At 49.8% G+C, this 21,054-nt stretch overlaps 1 protein-coding gene across 14 annotated transcripts in view; it reads left to right on the top strand.

The window, feature by feature from the left end:
* RALGPS1 (Ral GEF with PH domain and SH3 binding motif 1) overlaps positions 1-21,054 on the top strand; it is a 295,201-nt gene that overhangs the window by 78,440 nt on the left and 195,707 nt on the right. For all 14 annotated transcript variants that reach the window (XM_055400228.2, XM_055400227.2, XM_055400222.2 and 11 more), the window contains one exon: positions 17,982-18,065. In XM_055400228.2, coding sequence (XP_055256203.1) covers positions 17,982-18,065 — 84 coding nt within the window. The remainder of the gene's footprint in view (positions 1-17,981; positions 18,066-21,054) is intronic.

Raw genomic sequence — 21,054 nt, 5'->3', positions numbered from 1 at the left:
TTCTGACTAGGTTTTTACCTGTATGTAATTGAGACAGATTGATGTTTAAAAAAAAAACATAGTGTTTAATAGTACATAGTGTTTAATAGGATTTTGCATGCCAAGATTGAGGCTGAATGTCAGAGCATAAAAATAGGTTTATATGTAATGGGGAGGTTACAGGCAGTCCCCTGTACCCCTGGCCCCGCTCTCATAGAGTGGTCCTGGCAGCCCCTTCCTGCCTGTAAATATTTGGGGTTGCCTCACTGGCATGTCAGCATGGGTGAGAAGAAGCCAGATGATTTTATGAACTATAAACGCAAGCACCAGACATGCTCCAAAATTCATTAGTGTTTGCTTGTCATTACAAATAGCCTGGGTTGTTTGCCTTCCGACTAGACGGGCGGACAGTCAGGGCCCACCTGCAGGGCGTGAAGGGCTCTGAAGCTCTGGCTCTCTGGGGAAGTGAGAGTTTAAAGCCGGCCTTTAATTTATGGCTGGAGAGTGTTTCTTTCTCTTGAGTGTAGGTCTTGAAAAGTTTGACTCTAGATGTAGGTTGGCTTTTCCTTCAGTGGAAAATATGAGATTCTTGGATGAAAACGGCTTGTAAAATGAGTTGTGATCTCTTGTTTTTTCCCCTTTTCCTCTTTTGCATCGTGGATAAACTTTTTGGAGAGGGCAAGCCTCTCAAAGTGTTATGCCCAGACACTTCTGTGTGCAGCTGGATTTGGTCATCTGTCTCTAACCCTGTTACCCTCTACAGAGCATAGCACCCCTGCTCAGCTGCTGTCCCCTCCTCATGGACCTGGGACACTCGGGGCTCCAACTGTGGCCCGCCCCTCCCTACCGCCACCCCCTCCCCCCAACACGGGCCACTGTAGACCCCAGGGGAGTCACCCTCCAGGTGGCTGTGAGGCTGTGAGAGGCTCCGAGCCGCGGCCCTCTGGCGTGCAGGCAATCAGAGCAACACCGAGCTGGCTCGGCTGCGTATTTGAAGTCACGCTATAGGTGGTCCCTGGAGTCTGAATGGCATCTGGAGGAAGGTGGATGCACGAGGGGACCACTGTCAGGTCTCCGAGTGGAGCTGTGGATTTGAATGTAGTTACCGGAGATGTTCTTCCAGGCGATCTCCTTGTGGCTTGAGCAGGCATTCCTGGGCCTGCTGGGGACGGTGGGGTCCATGCTTACCATTCAGTTGTCCAGCACATACTGACTGGCATGTACCATGTATGAGGCTCCCTGCCTGCTTTTCAGGGGACTCGAGGGTGAGTGAGGAGATCTAGAGGGGAAAGTAAGAAATCTGTGTAAATAGTGCCAATTCAGTTCAGTCGCTCAGTCGTATCTGACTCTTTGCAACTCCATGGACTGCAGCATGCCAGGCCTCTGTGTCCATCACCAACTCCCAGAGTTTACCCAAACTCATGTCCATCGGAGCTGGTGATGCCATCCAACCATTTCATCCTCTGACGTCCCCTTCTCCTCCTGCCTTCAATCTTTCCCAGCGTCAGGGTCTTTTCCAATAAGTCAGTTCTTTGCATCAGGTAGCCAAAGTATTGGAGTTTCAGCTTCAACATCAGTCCTTCCAAAGAATATTCAGAACTGATTTCCTTTAGGATGGACTGGTTAGATCTCCTTGCAGTCCAAGGGACCCAAGGGCCACACTAACGGGAACAGACTGAGCACTGTCTGGGCATGGGGCTGATACGTGTAGCCGGGGCATGGACACGGCACCCCCAGAGGGGTCTTGCTCACTCACGGCCTGGAGAGATCGCTGTGGTCTGGACGCAGGGCCAGAAGAGAGGGCATTTCAGGTGGAGGGAACAGCTTGAACCTGGCAAGGTGGTTGGGAAGAACGTGGCCATGTACAGGGACCGGTGAGCAGATTCGGTCGGCCAGAGCAAAGGAAAGGGGAAGGGCTCTGTGCAAAATTAGACTAGAGAATGGGGCGGTCTCATCGTGGAGCCTCAGCCATCATGCCCAGGGCTCTTAGGACTTGGCTCTGCAGGCAGAGCTGTGCTTCTTTCAGGAAGTCATCGGTGACCCTCTCTCTAGTGCTCTCTGCTCCTAGGCAGTCCCCGAGCCCTGTCCCCCCTCCTTCCACCTCTCTCTGTCCCCAGAGTCACCTCCCAGGTAGGCTGCCCTCTCGCCTCCTTCTCATCTACTCCCCAGGGACATCTCCATACCGCCTTCTGCCCCATCCTGCTCTGTCGCCCACCCTGCAGTTTTTAAATCTCTAACCACCTCCCCGAGTGTCTTCAAGATGTCCACTGGTTTCCCAAGTCTGCGGGCCCTGTGAGACCCGGTTTGTCCCTTCCCGTCCAGCCCGCCCCACCCACTGTCTGCTCCCCTTGCCCCGGCTGCCTCGCAGGGCCTCAGATTCACCGCCAGGCCCAGGCACTAACTCTTCACTGCCCGGCAGGCTGCCCTGCGTGCCCTCCTGTCCCAGTGTCCTGGCTCAGTGCCAGGCCCCCTCTCCTTGGCTTGAAGTCCCCCATTGCTTCCTTGGCTCACGCTGCACTTGTCCTCAGGCACTCAGCAGCATGTTCTGAATGAAAGCCAGTCTTCTCCACTGGGAGGCAAGTGCCATGTCCACCGTCCGAGCCCCCAAGCCTTGCACAGAGCCTGGTACAGACAGGGGAGGCCCTGGTGGAGACCACCTGGTTGGTGTTCCTGGTGAGATGGGGCTGCAGGCAAGAGTTGAGGGGCGGCCAGGCCTGAGGCGGGGAACGAAGGAAGCCATGGCCTTACTCCTCGGCTTACAAAAGGTGGTTTCACACCTCAGAGGCTGTTGGCTCCAGAGTGCGAAAGGCTTTCTCACACTTCTAATTCCAGCAAGTATCCTCATATAGATCAAACGTGTGAAAGGCGGTTCTTGTTTCAGCTTCTCAGGAGAGGAAACAGCTTCTCTGAAAGAGCCGTTCCTCCTGGTCCCCATGCACTGGCTGTCTCTGGTCGCCGTCAGACCGTTCCCACGTCAAACCCGCCTCACCCCTGTGGTGGGTCCTGCTGCAGAACTGCCACTGGAGTCTATCAGGAGTCTCTTGTTGTTTCCAGAAACCTGCTCTGGGCGGGGGCTTCACGGTGCTCGCTATCAAAAAGCAACTTCCTGGGAGGTGGGAGAGGAGACTCAGTGTGCTACATTGAATGAAACGGTGACTTTAATGACTGGAGACACTGTGTGGCCCCCTCCTGCAGCTCCAGCAGAAGTCAGGCCTGATACACGGCGCGGGGGTCAGGGGATGTCCTTAGGGTGGGAGAGCCTGGAGCCCCTGTGCAACCTCCAGCCTCACATTTTCTACAGGTACCTCCCCACCCCCACCCTCTGGCGAGGTCAGCCTTTTCTGAGTGATGTCCGTCCACTCCCAGGCCCCCTGTCCGGTTACCTTACCTTATACCTCAAACCCACCTCTGGGGCCTTTCTGTATTAAAAGCCCAGGCTGTGGTGTCTGCCATTTACCACCTGGATGAACTTGCATGAATGACTTCATCTCCGTGAACCTCGGTATTGTCATCTGTGAAACTGGAATAGTAAAATCTGCTTCCTGGTCTGGCTTTGAGACTTCCGCACAGTAAAGTAGCTGAAAGCACACTGTTTAGTGCCTGAGGTGCTGGGAACGCGCGCCTCATGGCTCTCCTCCTTCACCACCCGTTGGTTCACTGTTGACCCCTACAGTGCCATCTGCCTGGCAGGCACAGTGTTCAAGATGCTGGTGAAAAATCATGGCAGTAATGCTTAGCCAGGCTGAAAGCACAGTGGTTAAGAGATTAGGTTTTAGAGTCATACAGACCTGAGTTTGAATCCCAGTTTTGTCGTTTATTTGCGGTTGGACCTTAAGCAAGTGAACTATCCTCCCTGAATCTCAAGTTTACTTGTGTGTAAACTGGGGGCAGATGCTGGCCCTTCCTGGTAGATGCCACTGTTAACAGATTAAGGGTGTAATTGAAGAGTAGAGTTTAGCCTTGCCTGGCCTTAGCGCTGCTGTTACTATTTTATTCTCATCATTATTGTTATTCTCAGCCCGGGGACAGAAGGAGGAGGAGCCGTGGGGCTGGCGGCCGGTTATCTCCCTGTGCTCCCACTATGTTCTTCTCCTGTCTGGTGTGATTGAGAGGCACGCGGTGTGGGTCTCAGCCTCCCCAAACGGGTCCCTGCTGTAGGGTGGCCAGTGCTGCCTCTTTGGCATCTGACCAGTCGGTCCTGTCTGCTCCTGTCGTGCAGACCTTCAGAGGCCTCTGTTGTTGGGGACACCGAGAGCCTGTGGGACACGCCATGTGAGCGGCCATTGCTTCTCTGTCCGAGTTCCTCTCCCATGCCCTGGACAGCAAGCTGCCCCTTCGGGGCTCCCCACACCCCTCCTTCCCTGCCCTGCTCCACCAGGGTGCCCTCTCCCCTCCCTGATGGCAGTCCACCTGGATTCAACCTCGAACAGCTTTGGATGCATTTCTTTCTTCCCTCTTTTCTCCCTTTTTCTTTCCTTCTTCCTCCCCTCTCCTCCGTTCCTCTCCTCTCTTCTCCCCTCCTTTCTGCTCCCCTCCCCTGCTTTCCCTTCCCTTCCCTCTTTCAGGAACCTCAGTTGTGTTTTCTCTGTTCGTCTGCCCCCACCTTCCTCCCCCTGATCTGGTTCCTGTCTCCTGCCTCCCCGGGTTGTCGTGTCCACCCCATCCCTTAGGAACAGCACAGTGCCCCAAAGCCCCCGCCCCTTCCTGACTGTGTCTCTCAGGCTCAGCCTCTCCCCACCTCTCAAAACACTGGGAAAGAAAAGTGCTGCCGTCACGCAGTCTCCAGGGGAAGGTATTACTTAATCGTGTTTTTGTATTAAGCTACACGTGTGACCTCTGCTTCTCGCAGGCTCATAGAATGGGAGATCTGGGAGGACCTTCAGGACAATGGAGGGCCCACTGTATTTTATAGACGGGATGCTGGGCCCCCTTACTGGGAAGGACTGGCCCAAAGTCTCAGAGGGCACTGAGATCAGAACCCAGGATTCCTGGGTTAGGAAGTCCCCATGAAATCATAATGTAAATGGCACATGTCTTTCTCCATCTTTTTTTTAATGTATTTCTTTCCATCTGCTTGATTGTCCTCATCTATTAGTGCAGTGACAAGCTCACTTCCCTTTGCGGGGGCAGGGGAGTAGAGGTGGGGACAGAGCTTCAGCAGCAGGGTCACGAAGAACCCATTATTTCAGATCAGTCATGAGTGGGTGCCTTGCCTGGTCTGTCTTCCTGCTTTCCCCAGGCTAACCTTCCTCCCTGGTCCTCAACTGACTGCCTTGGCTCCCCCCACCAGCCCCAGCCCTGCTGATGGGGCATCTGTGCTTATCTTTGGTTCTCCTGCCTGACCTCTCCAGTTCAGTAATTCTTTCTCATATTTCAGGGTCTTGGCTCTGTACCTTGGTTAGAGCTCTGTCGTCCAAGATGGTGGCCACATGTGGCTATTGGACACTTGACTTGTGGCTGGTCCAAACTGAGGTGTTCTGTAAGTGTGGAAAACAGACTAGATTTCAGAGACTTAGTACAAAAGAATATAAAGTATCTCATGAACAATTTTGTATATTTTATATTGATTACAGGTTGAAAAGATAATATTTTGATATGTTGAGTTAAATAAAACAGTTGAAAGTAATTTCACCTTTTCTTCTTTTTTAAATATGGCTATTCTGTCTATGGGGTCACACAGAGTCGGACACGACTGAAGTGACGCAGCAGCATTAAAAAATTTAAAACACATGGCTTGCATTATGTTGCTATTGGCCAGCATTGGGGTATAGGCCTTTTTCAACCTGAGCCTCATGCCTGAAGGTCCACTGTGTATGCAAGTGTCCTAGTCTTAGGAGAATTAAGAAAGTCACTCACATCGTTTTCTGTGTTGTGCAGTTCAGATAAGGAACCTTGTTGAGAAAGGCTGCACCGCCTGTTGTTTGCATCTGTAATTCAGATTCCTGTGTGCAGGGGTCCCCAGCCTCCGGGATCTCATGCCTGTTGATCTGAGGTGGAGCTGATGTAATAATAGTAGAAATAAAGTGCACAATAAATGTCATGTGCTTAAATCGTCCCAAAACCATCTCTTCACTGAGGCTGTGGAAAAACCGTCTTCCATGAAACTGGTCCCCAGTTCCAAAGAGGCTGGGGACCACTGCTGCAGTGCTCCTCTTGTTATATTACATATTGATGGCTGCTGATTTGAGATAGATATTACTAAGCTTCTAAGTTCTATTTTTCTTTTTAAAAATCCCAAATGAATGTTGCATTTTGCTAGTTACTTTTCATTATCTGAGAGGAAAGTGACCCTTTTCCTTCTTTGATTTATTGATATGCTGTTGCTGAGTCACTTTAATCGTGTCCGACTCTGTGCGACCCCATAGACGGCAGCCCACCAGGCTCCCCCGTCCCTGGGATTCTCCAGGCAAGAACACTGGAGTGGGTTGTCATTTCCTTCTCCATTGATAGGCTATTATTATGTTAATAGTTTTCATACTATATAGCTTATCCTTACATTACAATATTTTTATTGATTTGTTTGGCTGCGCTGGGTCTCGTTGCGGCACATGGGCTTTCTCTAGTTGTGGCGAGTGGGGTCTTCTCTTGTGGAGCACAGGCTCGAGGGCGCGGGCTTCAGGAGTTGTGGCTGGCTCATGGGCTTGGCTGTTCCAAGGCATGTGGAATCTTCCCCGACCAGAGTTGGAACCTGTGTCCCCTGCATTGGCAGGCGGATTCCTGTTCACTCTACCACCAGGCAAGTGCCTTACATTTTTTCAGACAAACCCACCAGGCCGTGTAGCAAGATTTTTTTTTTCCTGCTTGTTCTGATTCCTTAGGTGTTTGGGTTTGGGGCTTCTTTCCGTCACCTTTTCTGCTCTGGAATAAATTATTTAGCATAAGAATTAGGTGTTACTTAAACATTAAATGATGAAGTCTGATCAGACCCACTGGTAAAATCACATGGCCCTGGAACTTCTGAGTTCACTTTTCCAGTTTCCGACATGGTGTTTAGCATACTCACCAGACATAGAAAAGTTTGGGTTGGCCAAAAAATAGAAGGCAGTGCGAGGGCTAGGTCAGGGCCTGCCCTCCCCGTGAAGCGGGTGCTCCCAGAAATTTCATCTTGTGTTCCTGGTAGTATCGTGGACAACTGCAGTTTGCAGAGACCCAGATGAAAAAGGGTTGAATTGTGCGGGGGTGGGGTGGGGATGAACGTGATCTAAATTGCAGTGGAAACAGTGAGCAGCGAACCAGATATCGCAGAAAACCAAAGGAGAATTAAATGACAGATCGAAATTTTCTCCTAGAGCTAGGAAAAACAACAGGAGACGAATATGATGAATTGTTTCTAGGCGATGTCATGTGTGTATGAGGACTCCTATGAAAGGAGAGTGAGGCAGACATGAGAACATGTCTGTGACGGTGCGGTTGGGAGGACGGAGCCACACCTACAGTGTGAGTTTCATTGAGGGGGTGACTGTGTGTGCCTGCGTGCTGGCCCTCCTCCTCCTCCTGCCCTGGGAGTGGGCAGGGGTCCCTGTTCTGGAGACAGACACCCTCTGATGCCAAGGAGGTCAGGCCCCTGAGACCTGCAGACTCGGGTTTGAATCTTGGCGCTCACATCGACCACATAAGTGGATCTCCTCAAACTGCTTAACTCCTCTAACTAAACTTTCCTTTCTTCCATCTGTAAAATGGGGCAGTCATAGTATCCATCTGCAGGGTTGTTGTGAGGATTCAGTGGGCAATGGATACGTGTACGTAAAACACTTGACATGGTGCCTGACCCTTAGTAAGTGTTCAGTGACGTTAGCTGCTGTTGTTTCTGCCATTACTATTAACCGAATGGAAATTCTGGTTTCTCTGTGTGTTAGGCTGATGGGTGACTTAAGGTCTCTTCTCTGGGCTTTCTGTGTTGTTTAAGTTTTCTGTAGTGGACACGTGCTAGGTCCCTGATCAAAAAAAAAACAAAGTGTATTCTTTTTAAAAAGAGAACATCTGAATGATGTTATTTGGAAAAAATATTTCCCAAGACTGTGAAGAAAGGGGGTTGAGCACAGTCCCCAGGGTGAGAGTGGGAAGTGAACGTGTAGCCCTGTGGGCCTCGTGACCGGCCCGGGATCCGGGCGGCTGCGCTGCGGGCGGCTCTCCGCGCTCTGCTCACGGGGCCCTTTCTCCGTCACATGGACTGGAGGCGGTCCACAGGGTTGCACTTGGCCGCTGCCCTGCCTGGACAGCTGGTTCCAATTGTGCCGAGCCACACAGCCCTGGGGCTGGAAAGGTTTGCATCATCTTCAAGACCCTCAGTCCACATGTTTGCTCAGCAGACGGTAGTCTGAGGACTTGACGAAACAGTAGCAACTGTGAACGCGTGGCTCCATCGAAATGAATAGAAGCTGAAGCTATTCAGTCAGTGACCCCTACCCTGAACACACACCCCAGTTCTGCAGAAGGCACCCGTTTGTCCCCAGCGAATCTTTCCCCCTCTGTGGTCTGTCTGGCCAGGGCTTCTGAGCCCTGAAGAGACCCTCGTGTGCCTTCCTCCCCAGCCAGCCTCCTCCTTCCCTCCCGCCTCCCCCACATACAGCCCCCAGCAGGTGTTTGTTGCAAATTACAAAAGTGACTTGCTCTCGCATGAGACAAGGACGTTGCCTGTGTATGAGGCTAGACTGTAGCCCAGCAGAGGAGCCCCTGACTCCTCTGGGGCGGGTCCACTGCGCCGCTACCTCATCAGTAAAACCCACCCCGCGCGCCGCGTGAGGCTTGGGGCTGCTCTGCTCGGGCCCTCCGTGGTCTTTCCGTCCCACTCAGAGTCAACGCCAGTCTCTACCTGCCCTCCAGGCCTCCATCCACTTCCTTCCCACCCCATCTCCTCCCATCTCCCCAGGCTCCAGCAGCTCCAGCCTCAGTGCCCACCTTGCGCTGTCAGAGCTTCCAGGGTCTTCACACGCATGCTTCCTTCCTGGAACTCTCAGCCTGGAACCCTCTCCCGGATCCTCCAGAGCTTGCTGCTGACCTTGTTCACAGCCTCCACTCCAGCTGGTTTACCGGCCAGGCGTCCCGAGGCATCTGCTCCAGTATTCCATTCCTTCCTCCTGGTTAACATTTCTTCAAAGGACTTATCATCATCTGACTTACCACAGCTTTCTCATCTCTCTTCCCTCCCATGGAACATGGAAAGCAGGAGCATGTTTGCTTAGTCCTTTGCTGCTCTGTTTGGTCCATTGCGAGTCCTTAACTCTGACATCAGATGAACGGAGATGTGCTTCCTGGACCGGCAGTCCCCGTTGCCTCTTCCTCTTCTCTTTCTCGTCCTTCTTCATCTTTTCTTGTCGCTCTCCTTCCACTTCTTTCTCCCTCTTCTCCCGCTCCTTCTCCCAAGAAGGAGCTAAAGATGCTTCTCTCTCTGCTGACGTCACTCAGAAGATTCCACTCTGCTGCTGCTGCTAAGTCACTTCAGTCGTGTCCGATTCTGCGACCCCATAGACGGCAGCCCACCAGGATCCCCCGTCCCTGGAATTCTCCAGGCAAGAACACTGGAGTGGGTTGCCATTTCCTTCTCCAAAGACTCCACTCTAGGAAAGGCTTTTAGGGCTTCAGCCTTCAGAAACAAAGCAGGAAAGTGCCATTGCCTTTTGTTGTCCTGAGTTACGGTGATTTGGGTCCATGTCTGTCTCCCTCACTGGCCACACGCTAAGCTCCTCGAGGCCTCAGCTTTGGTCTTAGAACTGCTTCCAGCACGGGGCCTGCTGCTCGGTTGACTCTCCCGCCCTCCCCTCTTCCCTGCCCTCTTCCCTCACCCCTCCCTTTCTCTCCGCCTTCCCTCCTTTCTTCCGTCCTTCCTCCTTTGGCCTTTCCTCCTCTCCTTTTCTCTTCCTTCCATTTTTCACCGCAGCTGATTTTGTCCCAGTGAGGATTTAAGGCAGCAAGGCAGGAGCCCATTGGTGGAACTTTCCCACTGCCCCAGTTAGCAGCTCTCTTCTCTGGGCTTCCTTTGGGTAAAGCTCTACCATTTCCTGTAGGACAGACATGCTTCCTGAAGGCCCAGATGGTCGTGGTTTGATAGGCACACTCCTTCAGAAGGCACAGGTCATGGGAAAACTATCTGTTGTTTATGTTGACACATTTATGTCATAGATGTTGACCCTGACAGGTTATCAGCAGGTTATGAGTTTATAAAATTTTGTAATTTGAGTGTTTACTCAACTGTTAAAATTTTATTTTAGAAAGTTTACAGTGTGTAGTATTGTAACATGTCACCTATTAAAGTTTGTTTCAAAGTCGTCATATCTTGATATTCTGATAGTAGAGAAGAGCTTATAAAGTAAGGCTTTGATCTTTTACCCCAGTCCTCTCCCCAGAGGATTCTCTTCCACTGGTTATTTTTGGAACTTTATCTGGTGCGCTGAAACCTCTGTTTCTTGTTTCATCAGCCTTACATAGTGTCCGTTGACTGCTCACTTCCTATGCTTCTCCTTTTCGTCTCCACTGACCACCTCTGTCCCCTATATGTTTACATCGTCAAGTGAATTAAATTAACGTTGAGACACTTTGCAGCTGCACCAAGTCCTTCAGTCCTTCCTTAGACTGACTTTAAAAGTCGCAAACCAACAGGCAGCATTCACTTTTGTGGTTACATAAATGTAAATGTGTAGATGTCATTTGGGGCCAAGCCAGGTGGCCTGCCGGTGTTGCATTTCATTTTCTAACGACCCAGGGCCATTCAGGAGAGAATATGCCTCGCATCAAGGACCTGTAGATTCTCTTTTCTTTTTATCCATCGGTTGTCTAATATTGGAGGAAACATAAAATATTTAAATATGTGCAACTATTAAAATATACAATATGTAAACATTTTAAATACATATTATTTAAATGTGCATATACTAGTTAAGCGCTTCCCAGGTGGCTCAGTGGTAAAGAATCTGCCTGCCAGTGCAGGAGACTAGGGTTTGATCCCTGAGTCGGGACGATCCCCTGGAGAAGGAAATGGCTACCCACTCTAGTATTCTTGCCTGGAAAATTCCATGGACCAAGGAGCCTGGCGGACCACAGTCCATGGGGTTCTCAGTCCCCATGGGGAGCACCTAGTACCTGGTTCCTCCATATCCAAGATTCTGAATCTGAAGATTCAACCAACTGCAGATCATGTACTGCTCTAGAATTTATGGAAAAAACCTGTGTGAAAGTAGACCTGTGCAGTTCAAGCTTGCGTTGTTCAAAGGCCACATGTACTATGTTTTTTCCTATGCTACATACATCCTATGATAAAGGTTAATTTATAAATTAGGCACAGTAGGAGACTAACAGCAATAACCAATAATAAATAGAACAGTTATAACAAGATGCTATACTAAAAGTTAGGTGAATATGGTGTCTCTCAAAATCTTGTATAAATTTAATGTCTTTTCCATCTTAGCTAGGCACTTACCGTGCACTGTGGCTATATCTTTTGTAGTTTGAAGGGCGACAGCAAAATTAACATGAATTTCTTCTTTCTCCTTCCCAATTCCACAGCTAGAAGATTTGTTCTTACTGTAGATCTTAGCAACCTCAGTGTATTTTTTTTTTTCTATCTTTATTAAGTCAAGAACTTTCACCTTTTCATTTAAAGAAGAAGCATTTTACAGCTTCTTTTTGGTGTATCCCAATCGCCAGCATCACTCCTCCTGTGCTTTGGGGCCGTTATTTATTTATTTTTTCTTTTCCTTTTTTTGGTTGCACCGTGTGGCATGTGGAATCTTAAGTTCCCTGGCCAGGGATCGAAGTGCAAGCTCAGAGTCTTAACCACTGGACCGACAGGAAGATCCCTGGGCCATTAATAAGTATAAGGGTTACTTGAACACAAACCCTGCAACACCACAACAATCAGTCTAGTAACTGAGCCTGCTACTCAGTGACTAATGAGCAGGCAGGACACGGTGGACCAAAGGATGACTCATGTCCTGAGCGGAGCAGAGCTGGAGGGCACGAGATGTCATCACCCTTCAGAACGGCGCACGATTTAAATCGTGTGAATTGTTTATCTCTGGAATTTTCCATTTAATATGTTTGGACCTGCAGGTAACTGAAACTGCAGAAAGGGAAATTGCGGATGAAGTAGGCAGGACTGCCATTCTCTGGCGGAACCGCCAGGACCCGGGGTGAGAACTCGCCTGGCCCCTCAGAACTTCTCTGTGGCCTGTTCCTTGTGCCGCCGGCAGGCAGTAACGTAGTTTCTGTCCCTGTAGTCGTCCCCGTCCTCAGAATGTCGTAAGAGGGGAACCCTATAATATTTTTCTGTTTGGTTCCTTTCACTTAGCACGGTTTTCGACATTCTTCTGTGCTGATGCCTGTATCAGTAGCTCAGACATGTTATTGCTGAGTGGTGGTTGGTTATAACAGTGCATCACAATTTGTTTTCCCCTTCACCAGTTGATGGAAATCTGGGCTGTTTTCAGTTTGAGGAAATTGAGATAAACATGCACATGTTTCTTTAGTCTGTGGACAGATGTTTGCTTTAGTGAGATTGCTGGGTCATTTGCTCAACGTACACTTAAAATGAAAAAGAAACTGCAAGGAACTTCCCTGACGGACCAGTGAGTAAGACTCTGTTCCCCTAATGCAGGGGGCCTGGGTTCCATCTCTGGGCAGGGAACTAGATCCCACGTCCTGCAACGAAGAGTTTGCCTGCCGAAACTCAAGATCCTGCATGCTCCAACTAAGACTTGGCACAGCCAAAAAAACAAGATTTTTTTTTTTTTTTTAAAAGAAACTGCCAAATGGCCCTCCGAAATGGCTCTACCATTTTGCGTTCCCAGCAGTGAGGTATAAGAGCTCTGAAATGCCTTGTTCCTTAGACCCCCACTGCCAACCCACAAACTGGTGCTGTCTCCCTCCACTACCTCAGTGGGCCACCTGCTCCCTGGGTGCTTCTAAAACTCCTTTGACTAGTGCATGACTGTCCCGCTGCTTCTTCTGAAGAGTGTTCCAGAGGGCAGGCTGGGAGGGGTGGGGAGAGGCGTGGAGACAGTAAGGGGGGAGATCGCCGTCAAGCAGGACGGCGATGTGGTGTCCCTGGCTGGTGCCGCGTGGTGGCGGTCCCTGAGGTCAGGGTTAGTGACCTTCCCTTGAGGTAGGACATTTTCCACGTGGGCATGTTTTAGGAATGTAATTTGGAGAAGAGTGTAGATAGAATTAGCTCATGCATGGAAGGGCCTTGTGTGGCTGCCTGTGGCTCAGTGGCTTAGATCCTGTGGGAGCCTTCTGGGAGAATTTTGTCCCCTTCCCCAGCTCGCCTCTTCCAGTTCCTTACCTCACTGACCCCAGACACAGTCCGGTCAGGCCTTTCTCAGGCCACCTCAGGGCATCTGACTCCTAAAACCCTAAGCACAAAGCTGGTGGCCAGAGAAGCTTCCTGGGTGAGCGGAGACCAGTGTTGACTCTTGTTCTCACCCAGGAGTGCTTACAGATGGGGATATTAAGACAAAATTGTTTTTATACTGGCTAGGGGTTTTTCCATGGACAGTTTATTATAAACACTGTCCTTTGATTGAATGTCTAAATGATTCTCATGTCTTTAGGTGTTCTTTATTTAAAGCAGCTGATTAGACACCCTTTTGGTTCTGGGCTTTCTGATTTTAGGGTGTCTGTGGGAGGCCAAGAAAGGTGTGGCCAGGAGGTGGCTGACTCTACTGGTCTGGAGTCAGAAGAGAAACTTGGGCTGGACACGGGCATGTGCTGGAAGCCATGGGGAAGTGTGATCTTCCTGGAAGGGATGCAGACACCTTCCTGGACGGTGACCTTGGACGGGTTTAGGTGGGCCTTGGGAAACATGGGGAGCTTCCCTGGTGACTCAGATGGTAAAGAATCTGCCTGCAATGCAGGAAACCTGGGTTCGATCCCTGAGTCAGGAAGATCCCCTGGAGAAGGAAATGGCAACCCACTCCAGTATTCTTGCCTGGAGAATTCCACGGACAGAGGAGCCTGCTGGGCTATAGTTCATGGGGTCGCAGAGAGTCGACCCCATGACCGAGTGACTAACACTTTCACTACTTGAGGGACATGTGGCAGAAAAGAATAAAGCAACTGAAAAACCACTCGGAATTGGGGGGCCGTGGCACAAGAGGTGAGAAGACAACCAGGAGAGTGCAGAACTGAGGGGCGAGGACAGAGAGTGGGAAACAGAGGGGTTCCCCGCCCAGGGGGTCAAGAAGGAGGTGGCCAGGAACGCTTTCAAGAGAGGTGCCTGAAAAGGGGAGAAAGAGAGTGCGTGGAAGCTGGAGGAGCCGGAGGTCGGGAAAAGATGGCCTTGGTTATTATTGTCAAGGTGATATGTCATCACCATTATGATTAGCCAGAGAGGCTTATGTTAAGCCTCTTAAAATGCTAGCAGGGAAGAAACTGGAGAGGAAGAGGTTTGAAGATACAGGTACAAGAGAAGACATTAGAGCAAGAGCTCTGAGCAGGGAGGGCAGGGGAGCCAGAGCCCAGGAGATGGGTCCTATGAAGACAGGACCTGTCTTCCACTGAAGCCCGAGGAAGGGAGAAGAGGCAGGTTATTTAGTGGCAGAAAAAACCCAGGGAAACAGCCACATGATGGAGGAGAGGTGCTACAGGAAGCTGGCGAGGACTGACCGGGTTCTTCCTGTCCTTCCATGTCCAGTGGACCTCGACAGAGCTCAGAACCAGGGGCAGCCTGGGCAAGATCAGGGCCCCATGCGGCCCAGGGACAGCTGCCTGGCTCTTCAGCATGCAGGCTACAAGGGCCTTACCAGCCTCAGCCCAGCCCCTTGTCTCCCTTCCAGAACCAGCCCCGTCTCCTCTGGTCAATTTTAACTTAATTAAATGCTCAAATCAGTTCCATAGCGTAGACCTTTTTTAGGCATTAGTGACTGGAGGAGTGTTGCTCTATTACTTCACATGTTCCAAACCCGCTTCACACAGATGGAATCTCTTGTATTCCAATAAGGCCAAAACACAGAAGAGGAATAGTGCCAAAGAGGCTGGGCCCAGGACTTGTTTTAGTGCAGTTAGAATGGTCTTATTTCGCTTGGCATCTTGATAAGTCTCTGTACCGGTTTTGGGAGATTTCAGCAGTGAGGAAGGCTCATGCCCTGTGCATTCCCCAGATGAGTCTGCTGTGAGCCAGGCCTGTGCCCTGTGTGTCCCCTCCTTTGTTGGGCTTTGTCTCTCTTGGTCTCCATCACAGCTCTGTAGGGTTAGTCTCAGCATCCCTCTCTTCTTCCTCCGTCTCGATGAAACTGATGCCAGGAAAGTGGTTCCCAAGGAAAAGAGTGACAGGGTTGGGATTCGGAGCAAAGAAAGGACTCTCTCTTTTATCAAGGGATCTCCCAAACATAGTGTTTTGCCCTGTTGAGGTTTTAATTTTGAATGTGACGTGTCTTGTAGCGTGAAAGGGCCCAAGAATTGCACATAGTTTTTATTTATTATTTATTTATTTGGCCATGCTGGGTCTTAGTTGTGGCATGTGGGGTCTAGTTCCCTGATCAGGGATTGAACTCAGGCCCCCTGCATTGGGAGCGCAGTGTCTTAGCCACGGGACCACCAGGGAAGTCCCTACATTCAGTTTTTAAATCAAGTTCTTAGGAATGTTAAAATCAAGCAAATTTGGGGCAGATGTATTAAGTACCTGCTTTGGTTCCTGCCTGCATGACATCAGCAAAATGAAATAATGATAGATTTTTGTGAGTAATTCAAGATAGCAGTGAGAGCACATGTGGAATAAAGAAGGGAGTGTTTGGAGTTAAAGTCATGTCTGACAGCATGTGGCTGACCCTGGGAAGGGGAGGGGGGTGACCTTTATCAAGTAATTGCTACATACCAGGTGCCCTGTGTGTGCTTTAATCTCACTTACCTGTTCTCAAGAGCAGGGTAAATATATCATCATACCCATTTCAAGATGAGAAAATTGAGGTTCTCCTCAGAATGAAGCTGATACGTGGAGGGCAGACTCTGACCTTACTCTGTCTGTTAGGTTCACACTGCTCCCTTTGAGAATGCCTTCCTACGTTTCTTACGGTGTGAAAATAAGACCCAAGCACTGAATTAAACGAGCACTTACACACGTGCGATGTGCACCCCCCTCCTATGGATATGTATATAACTTCTGCTGTTTGTTAAAGCATTGAGGAAAACACAAAGGGGGGATCTGTCACCAGCAAGTGGGCAGCAATCAGTCCTTGAACATCAGTTTTACAGATTCTCTTTTCTGTCAGATTTTAGCCCATACATTTCAGAGCTGGCTTTAGGGTCCACCTGGGAGAGAAGCCCTTGTCTTCACAATTATGCTTCAAAAGGGCAGGGATGCACATCTGCTGACTGATGGAAGCGTAAAGTGGGGTGGTGGGAGGGCTCAGTGGCGCAGAGGTAGGTCAAGTATACGTTTGGGAAGAAACCCAGATATACATTTCAGAACAAGGAGAATCATGGTAAACAGAGGTAATCTCTGCGGCTCAGACTCATGTCTACTTGTGAAAAGAAGGGGAGCAGAAGGGGAGCCAAGGCTTCCCTAGTAGCTCAGCTGGCAAAGAATCCGCCTGCAATGCAGGAGACTCCAATTAGATTCCTGGGATGGGAAGATCCGCTGGAGAACGGATAGGCTACTCACTCACTATTCTTGGGTTTCCCTGGTGGCTCAACTGGTAAAGAATCTGCCCGCAATGCGGGAGACCTGGGTTCTATCCCTGGGTTGGGAAGATTCCCTGGAGAAGGGAACGGCTACCAAATTAATGGACTTCCCTGGTAGCTCAGCTGGTAAAGAATCCTCCTGTAATGCAGGAGACCTGGGTTTGATCTCTGGGTCGGGAAGAGCCCTTGGAGAAGGGATAGGTTACCCATTCCAGTATTCTTAGGCTTCCTTGGTGGCTCAGCTGACAAAGAATCCACCTGCAATTCAAGAGACTCCGGTTATGCCATACATGAACATGAACCAACCAATAGAATATTGTAAAATAATTAGCCTCCAATAAAAAATTTTAAAAAAGTAAATAAGTAAACACTAAGAAGAAAAGGTGATAAAAAAAATAAAATTGCTGTTCATGAAAGCAAATAAACTCCTGCACATAAAAAAAAAGAGACTCTGGTTAGATTCCTGGGTTGGGAAGGTCCCCTGGAGAAGGGAATGGTGAATGGCTACCCACTCCAGTATTCTGGCTTGGAGAATTACATGGACTGTATAGTCCACGGGGTCGCAAAGAGTCGGACACGACTGAGTGATTTTCAGAGCATTCATTCAGGAGGATGAGTAGTACTGGGCCCTCTTTTTCGTTATTAAAACTGATATGGTAAGAATTCTGTGAGATAAAAAGTGAGGCTTCCTGCCCCCTGCCCACACATGGGGGGTGGTTCTTGGTACCAGCCTCACTGATAGGTAATATTTAGGTCATTTGATTCTTCAAATTATAATGCTAAACCTGCTAGGAAAAAAGAGACAAGGCTCCTGAAAAAGATATTAAGGGCACCTCTCCTCCTGCCCCCCTTTGCTTGTGTGAGAGATAGGAGAGAATCCAAGGTCATCCAAAAGCTTCTCTGATAGCAATGGGCTTGGCCTGGGATGTTCCCTGATTCCAGAAATGGAGGATGTTCCTGGGCCAATGAGAATCTTCAGCCAGACCTTAAGTTAGCCCTGGGAGGGGGTGGTGAATCCTGCTTATTATAACATTATACCCTCTATCAGACAGTCTGCATTAAGAAGGGACTTCTAGTCCCAGGGAGCTGGCAGAGTGGCCCTGTGGGGTTGAGAATAACTTGGGCACAGAAGTCCCGAGAGATGTGGCTGGGGTTGTGGAGATAAATAACCTGCTTCTCACCTTCGCCTCTGGGAGTCCCAGGATGCCCCTGTACCTGTGGACCCAGCCCCTTTCTCCAGAGGAGGAGGAGACTTTCCCCCACCCTGGGAGGGCACAGATGGCCAAGGTTTCAGCCCTTCCCCACCTCTGGGCCCACCTTCCAGGTAGATGCCCATCTGTATTTACATCCTCATTGGAATCACTGTTTGAAATTGACTCTGTGCTTCCTAGGAACTAGCCAGCTGTGGATGGAGTAAGAAGGAGAAACATAGTCTCGCCCCCAACGTCGTGGCCTTTACCCGGAGGTTTAACCAGGTAAGAATACCCCTTGCACGTGTGCGTGCAGATAGTAATCTGTTGTCCCCCGTAGGCTGGGAGCCCCTCCAGGCTTCACTCCCAGGCACCGACCCCAGTCCAAACCCCTCTTCCTGAACCCCCCACCTTCATCCATGCTTGTGCCATCACAGTCCTTTTTCACACAACAGATGGAATTGAACACATCTTTTCTGTATCGAAATCACTTCAGTGGCTTCCAGTTCCACTGAAGCTGAGGTTCTCCGAGCACCTTCATGTGCCCTGCAAGGTCCCGCATGGTGGGTCTGGCTTCTGTCCACCCCTCCGACCTCATCTCTTGTCCCTCCCCTCTACTCTGTGGGCTTCGGCCTTCCTGGCCTCCCTCCTCTTTCCTGCTGCATCACGTCTCAGTCCCATGAGGCCCCCATTCATCCTGTTCTCCCTGTTCTCACCTGATCTCAGCCAGAATGTCACCCTCTCCAGGAGTCTTCCGTGAATCCCAGCTGGTGTAAGGGCTCCCGGCATATGTCCCCTTGTTGCTCCTCCGCTTCTCCGTGTGGTCCTTTCCCCGTCTGTCCGCATTTCGTGTAGCTCTTTAGTCTCCATCTTCCTTGCCAGTCTTTGGGCTCCATGAGGGCAGGAAGTGTGTTTGTCTTGTTCATCTCTGTTTCCCCTACCACCTTACCCAGTGTCAGCTGTATTCAGTAAGTATGTGTAGAATGAAAGAATGAGGTGCTCAAGAAATGCTCCTTGAATTGAATTTCTTTGAATTCCTGATGACCTGGTCACTGGCCCCACGCATGCTCCTACTATAGACCAACAAGGCTCACTCAGAACCTTTGCTCCAGGTATGAAGCTGCATCCCCACCTAAAGGAATGTTATCAGGGACTTGGACCAACTGAGCCCGGGGGGTTGGTGGGGGGGTGGGCTTCTGATTGCTCAGACAGACCTGCCAGAACATGATCTTCAGTAGAAAGTACCCTGCACGACCCCCTTGAGTAGACCAAACCTCCAAATGGGGCTATTGACAGCCTTTCCTCTTTGTTCTGTTTTTCTGGTTTCAAATGAGGACAGTGGCCTAGAGGTTGCACAGCGTACGTGACTGGAGCCCGGAGTGTTGGGCCTGGGTTCCCTTTGGGCCTTCCCTCCAGCTGGGCCATCCCTCTCGGAAATGCCGGGTGCTATGCATCACCGTTATTCAGCCTCTCCAGCCTCATCTGGCTACCACCCCGAGCACAGCGGGAGCCCCCAGAGAGGCATCAGCTTGTAGTCAGCTGATCAGGGCTGGAGTTCGCATTACCGTTGTTTTATGAGATACAGTAGGAACTACAGAAGGCCTAGCTACATCTGCGGTAGGGACTGTACATCGTTTGTTTTGAAAAGAGAAATTCTGAAGGCTTTTGTGTTGGTGGTTTTTCTTTCACTCTTTATTTTCAAAATCTTTTCCTTTTCAACTGAGCTTAGTCTTTTAAAAACAACCAGATGTGTACACACTATCAGGGGATTCAGAGTTTCCTTAGCAAAACTATTTGACTGGGAGCCAGCTGAGTCCCACCTCTGATCAGCCACAGCACTCCTGGAGGAGGGCCACTGGGGGCTCTGATGTAATCTGCTTTGCACGCGGAGGCCAGGTCAGCTTGGCAAAGGGCAGCGCGGCTTGTTCTGCAAACAGTTGTTTCGTGTCCAGCTCGGACCAAGTGGGTGAAGCAAGCCAGAAGTAAAGCTGCCTTTTCCCAAACAGGGTGCTCTGAGAGATGGTCTTCCTGCCGGCCTGTGAGCCACTTAGAGAGCAGTTTCTAGATGCAGCCCTGGTACCAGCTCTGGCTTGAAAACTGGCCCATGGCCAGGCCGTCAGCCTCCAGAGCTGCTTTCCCTGAGATGAACTGATTGGTATCCATCCTGGCCGACTTTCATATGTGTCAACCAGGTTGCTCATCAGACTCCAACTAAAGGCAAGCAGGTCACTTACCTCTCTGAGCCTGTTTCCTTATCTGCAAATGAAAATCACGGTAGTACTCACTTTGCGCAGTTGTTTCAAAAATTAAATGAGATGATCTAGGTAGAGCTCTTAGCACAGTGTCTGTGTCTAGTAGGCATTCAAGCATATTTTGTCCAGGGCGGGGAAAAAGAAAGATTAGCTGATTGGAAGGAGGTTGCTGGGGAATCTGAGGCTCCCTGTGGCCAAACCAGAGATAGTGCTCTGGTCAGCCCCGGAGGACGTGGCTGCTCCTCCATGGGGCCTGCGTCCCTTAGCATTTGTTTATGGAATGGCTGGGATAGAAGAGCTGGACTGAGTTCCCTAGGGGTCTGTTATGGGCCAGGCCTGTGCCTTGGCCCCAGGGAGTTCATCGTAAACCCAGAAGTTCTCAACCCTTTTTGAATCATGGGGCTTTTTTTTTTTTTTGAGAATCTGATGTATCACCTATGAACCTGCCCTTAGATAAATAGACACATGTATACATTTGCATTTAAGTGAGTGCATTTAAGTTAAGTGACTGGATTTTCTGCTGTCACCCCACAGCCCCCGAGTTTTTGCATGAATACTTTAGAGGACAGCAGGCTGAGAAGCTGTGGTTGTGTGGAATCTAACAGACCTGAGTGTGCATCTTATGTACGACCTGTTACCTGTATGATCTTGGCTTGTCTTTCAGCTTCTGACCTTCCTCATTTATGAAATAGGAAGAATCATTTCAAGTGATTTTTGAAGATCTGATGAGAATCATGGATATAAAAGGTTTAGTTAGCTCAGCACCTGACACACAGTAAACAGAATTAACTTTAATACAGGTGGTAGCGTCATGGGAGCTACAAGCTGAAAGGAAGGTTAGCTTTGGGCCCAAGTGCTGGCAGTAGGGTGGGGATTGTGTCCTGAAGATGAAGAATTTGGAAGAGATGGACAGGAAATTGGGAGAACTTGGTTCCAGTCCGGTCTCTGCTGCTAACCTTTTCTGAGGCCTGGACAAGTCCAAGTGTGGGTCATAAGATCGTTACATATTAGCGGAGACTGGA

This window comes from Moschus berezovskii, chromosome 11 (genome assembly GCF_049115385.1).
Source record: "Moschus berezovskii isolate FMDL1 chromosome 11, NW_MosBer_1.0, whole genome shotgun sequence".
NCBI classification, from domain to species: domain Eukaryota; kingdom Metazoa; phylum Chordata; class Mammalia; order Artiodactyla; family Moschidae; genus Moschus; species Moschus berezovskii.
Note: the sequence above shows the minus strand (reverse complement) of the source record. Positions and strands in the feature narration are given on the sequence as shown.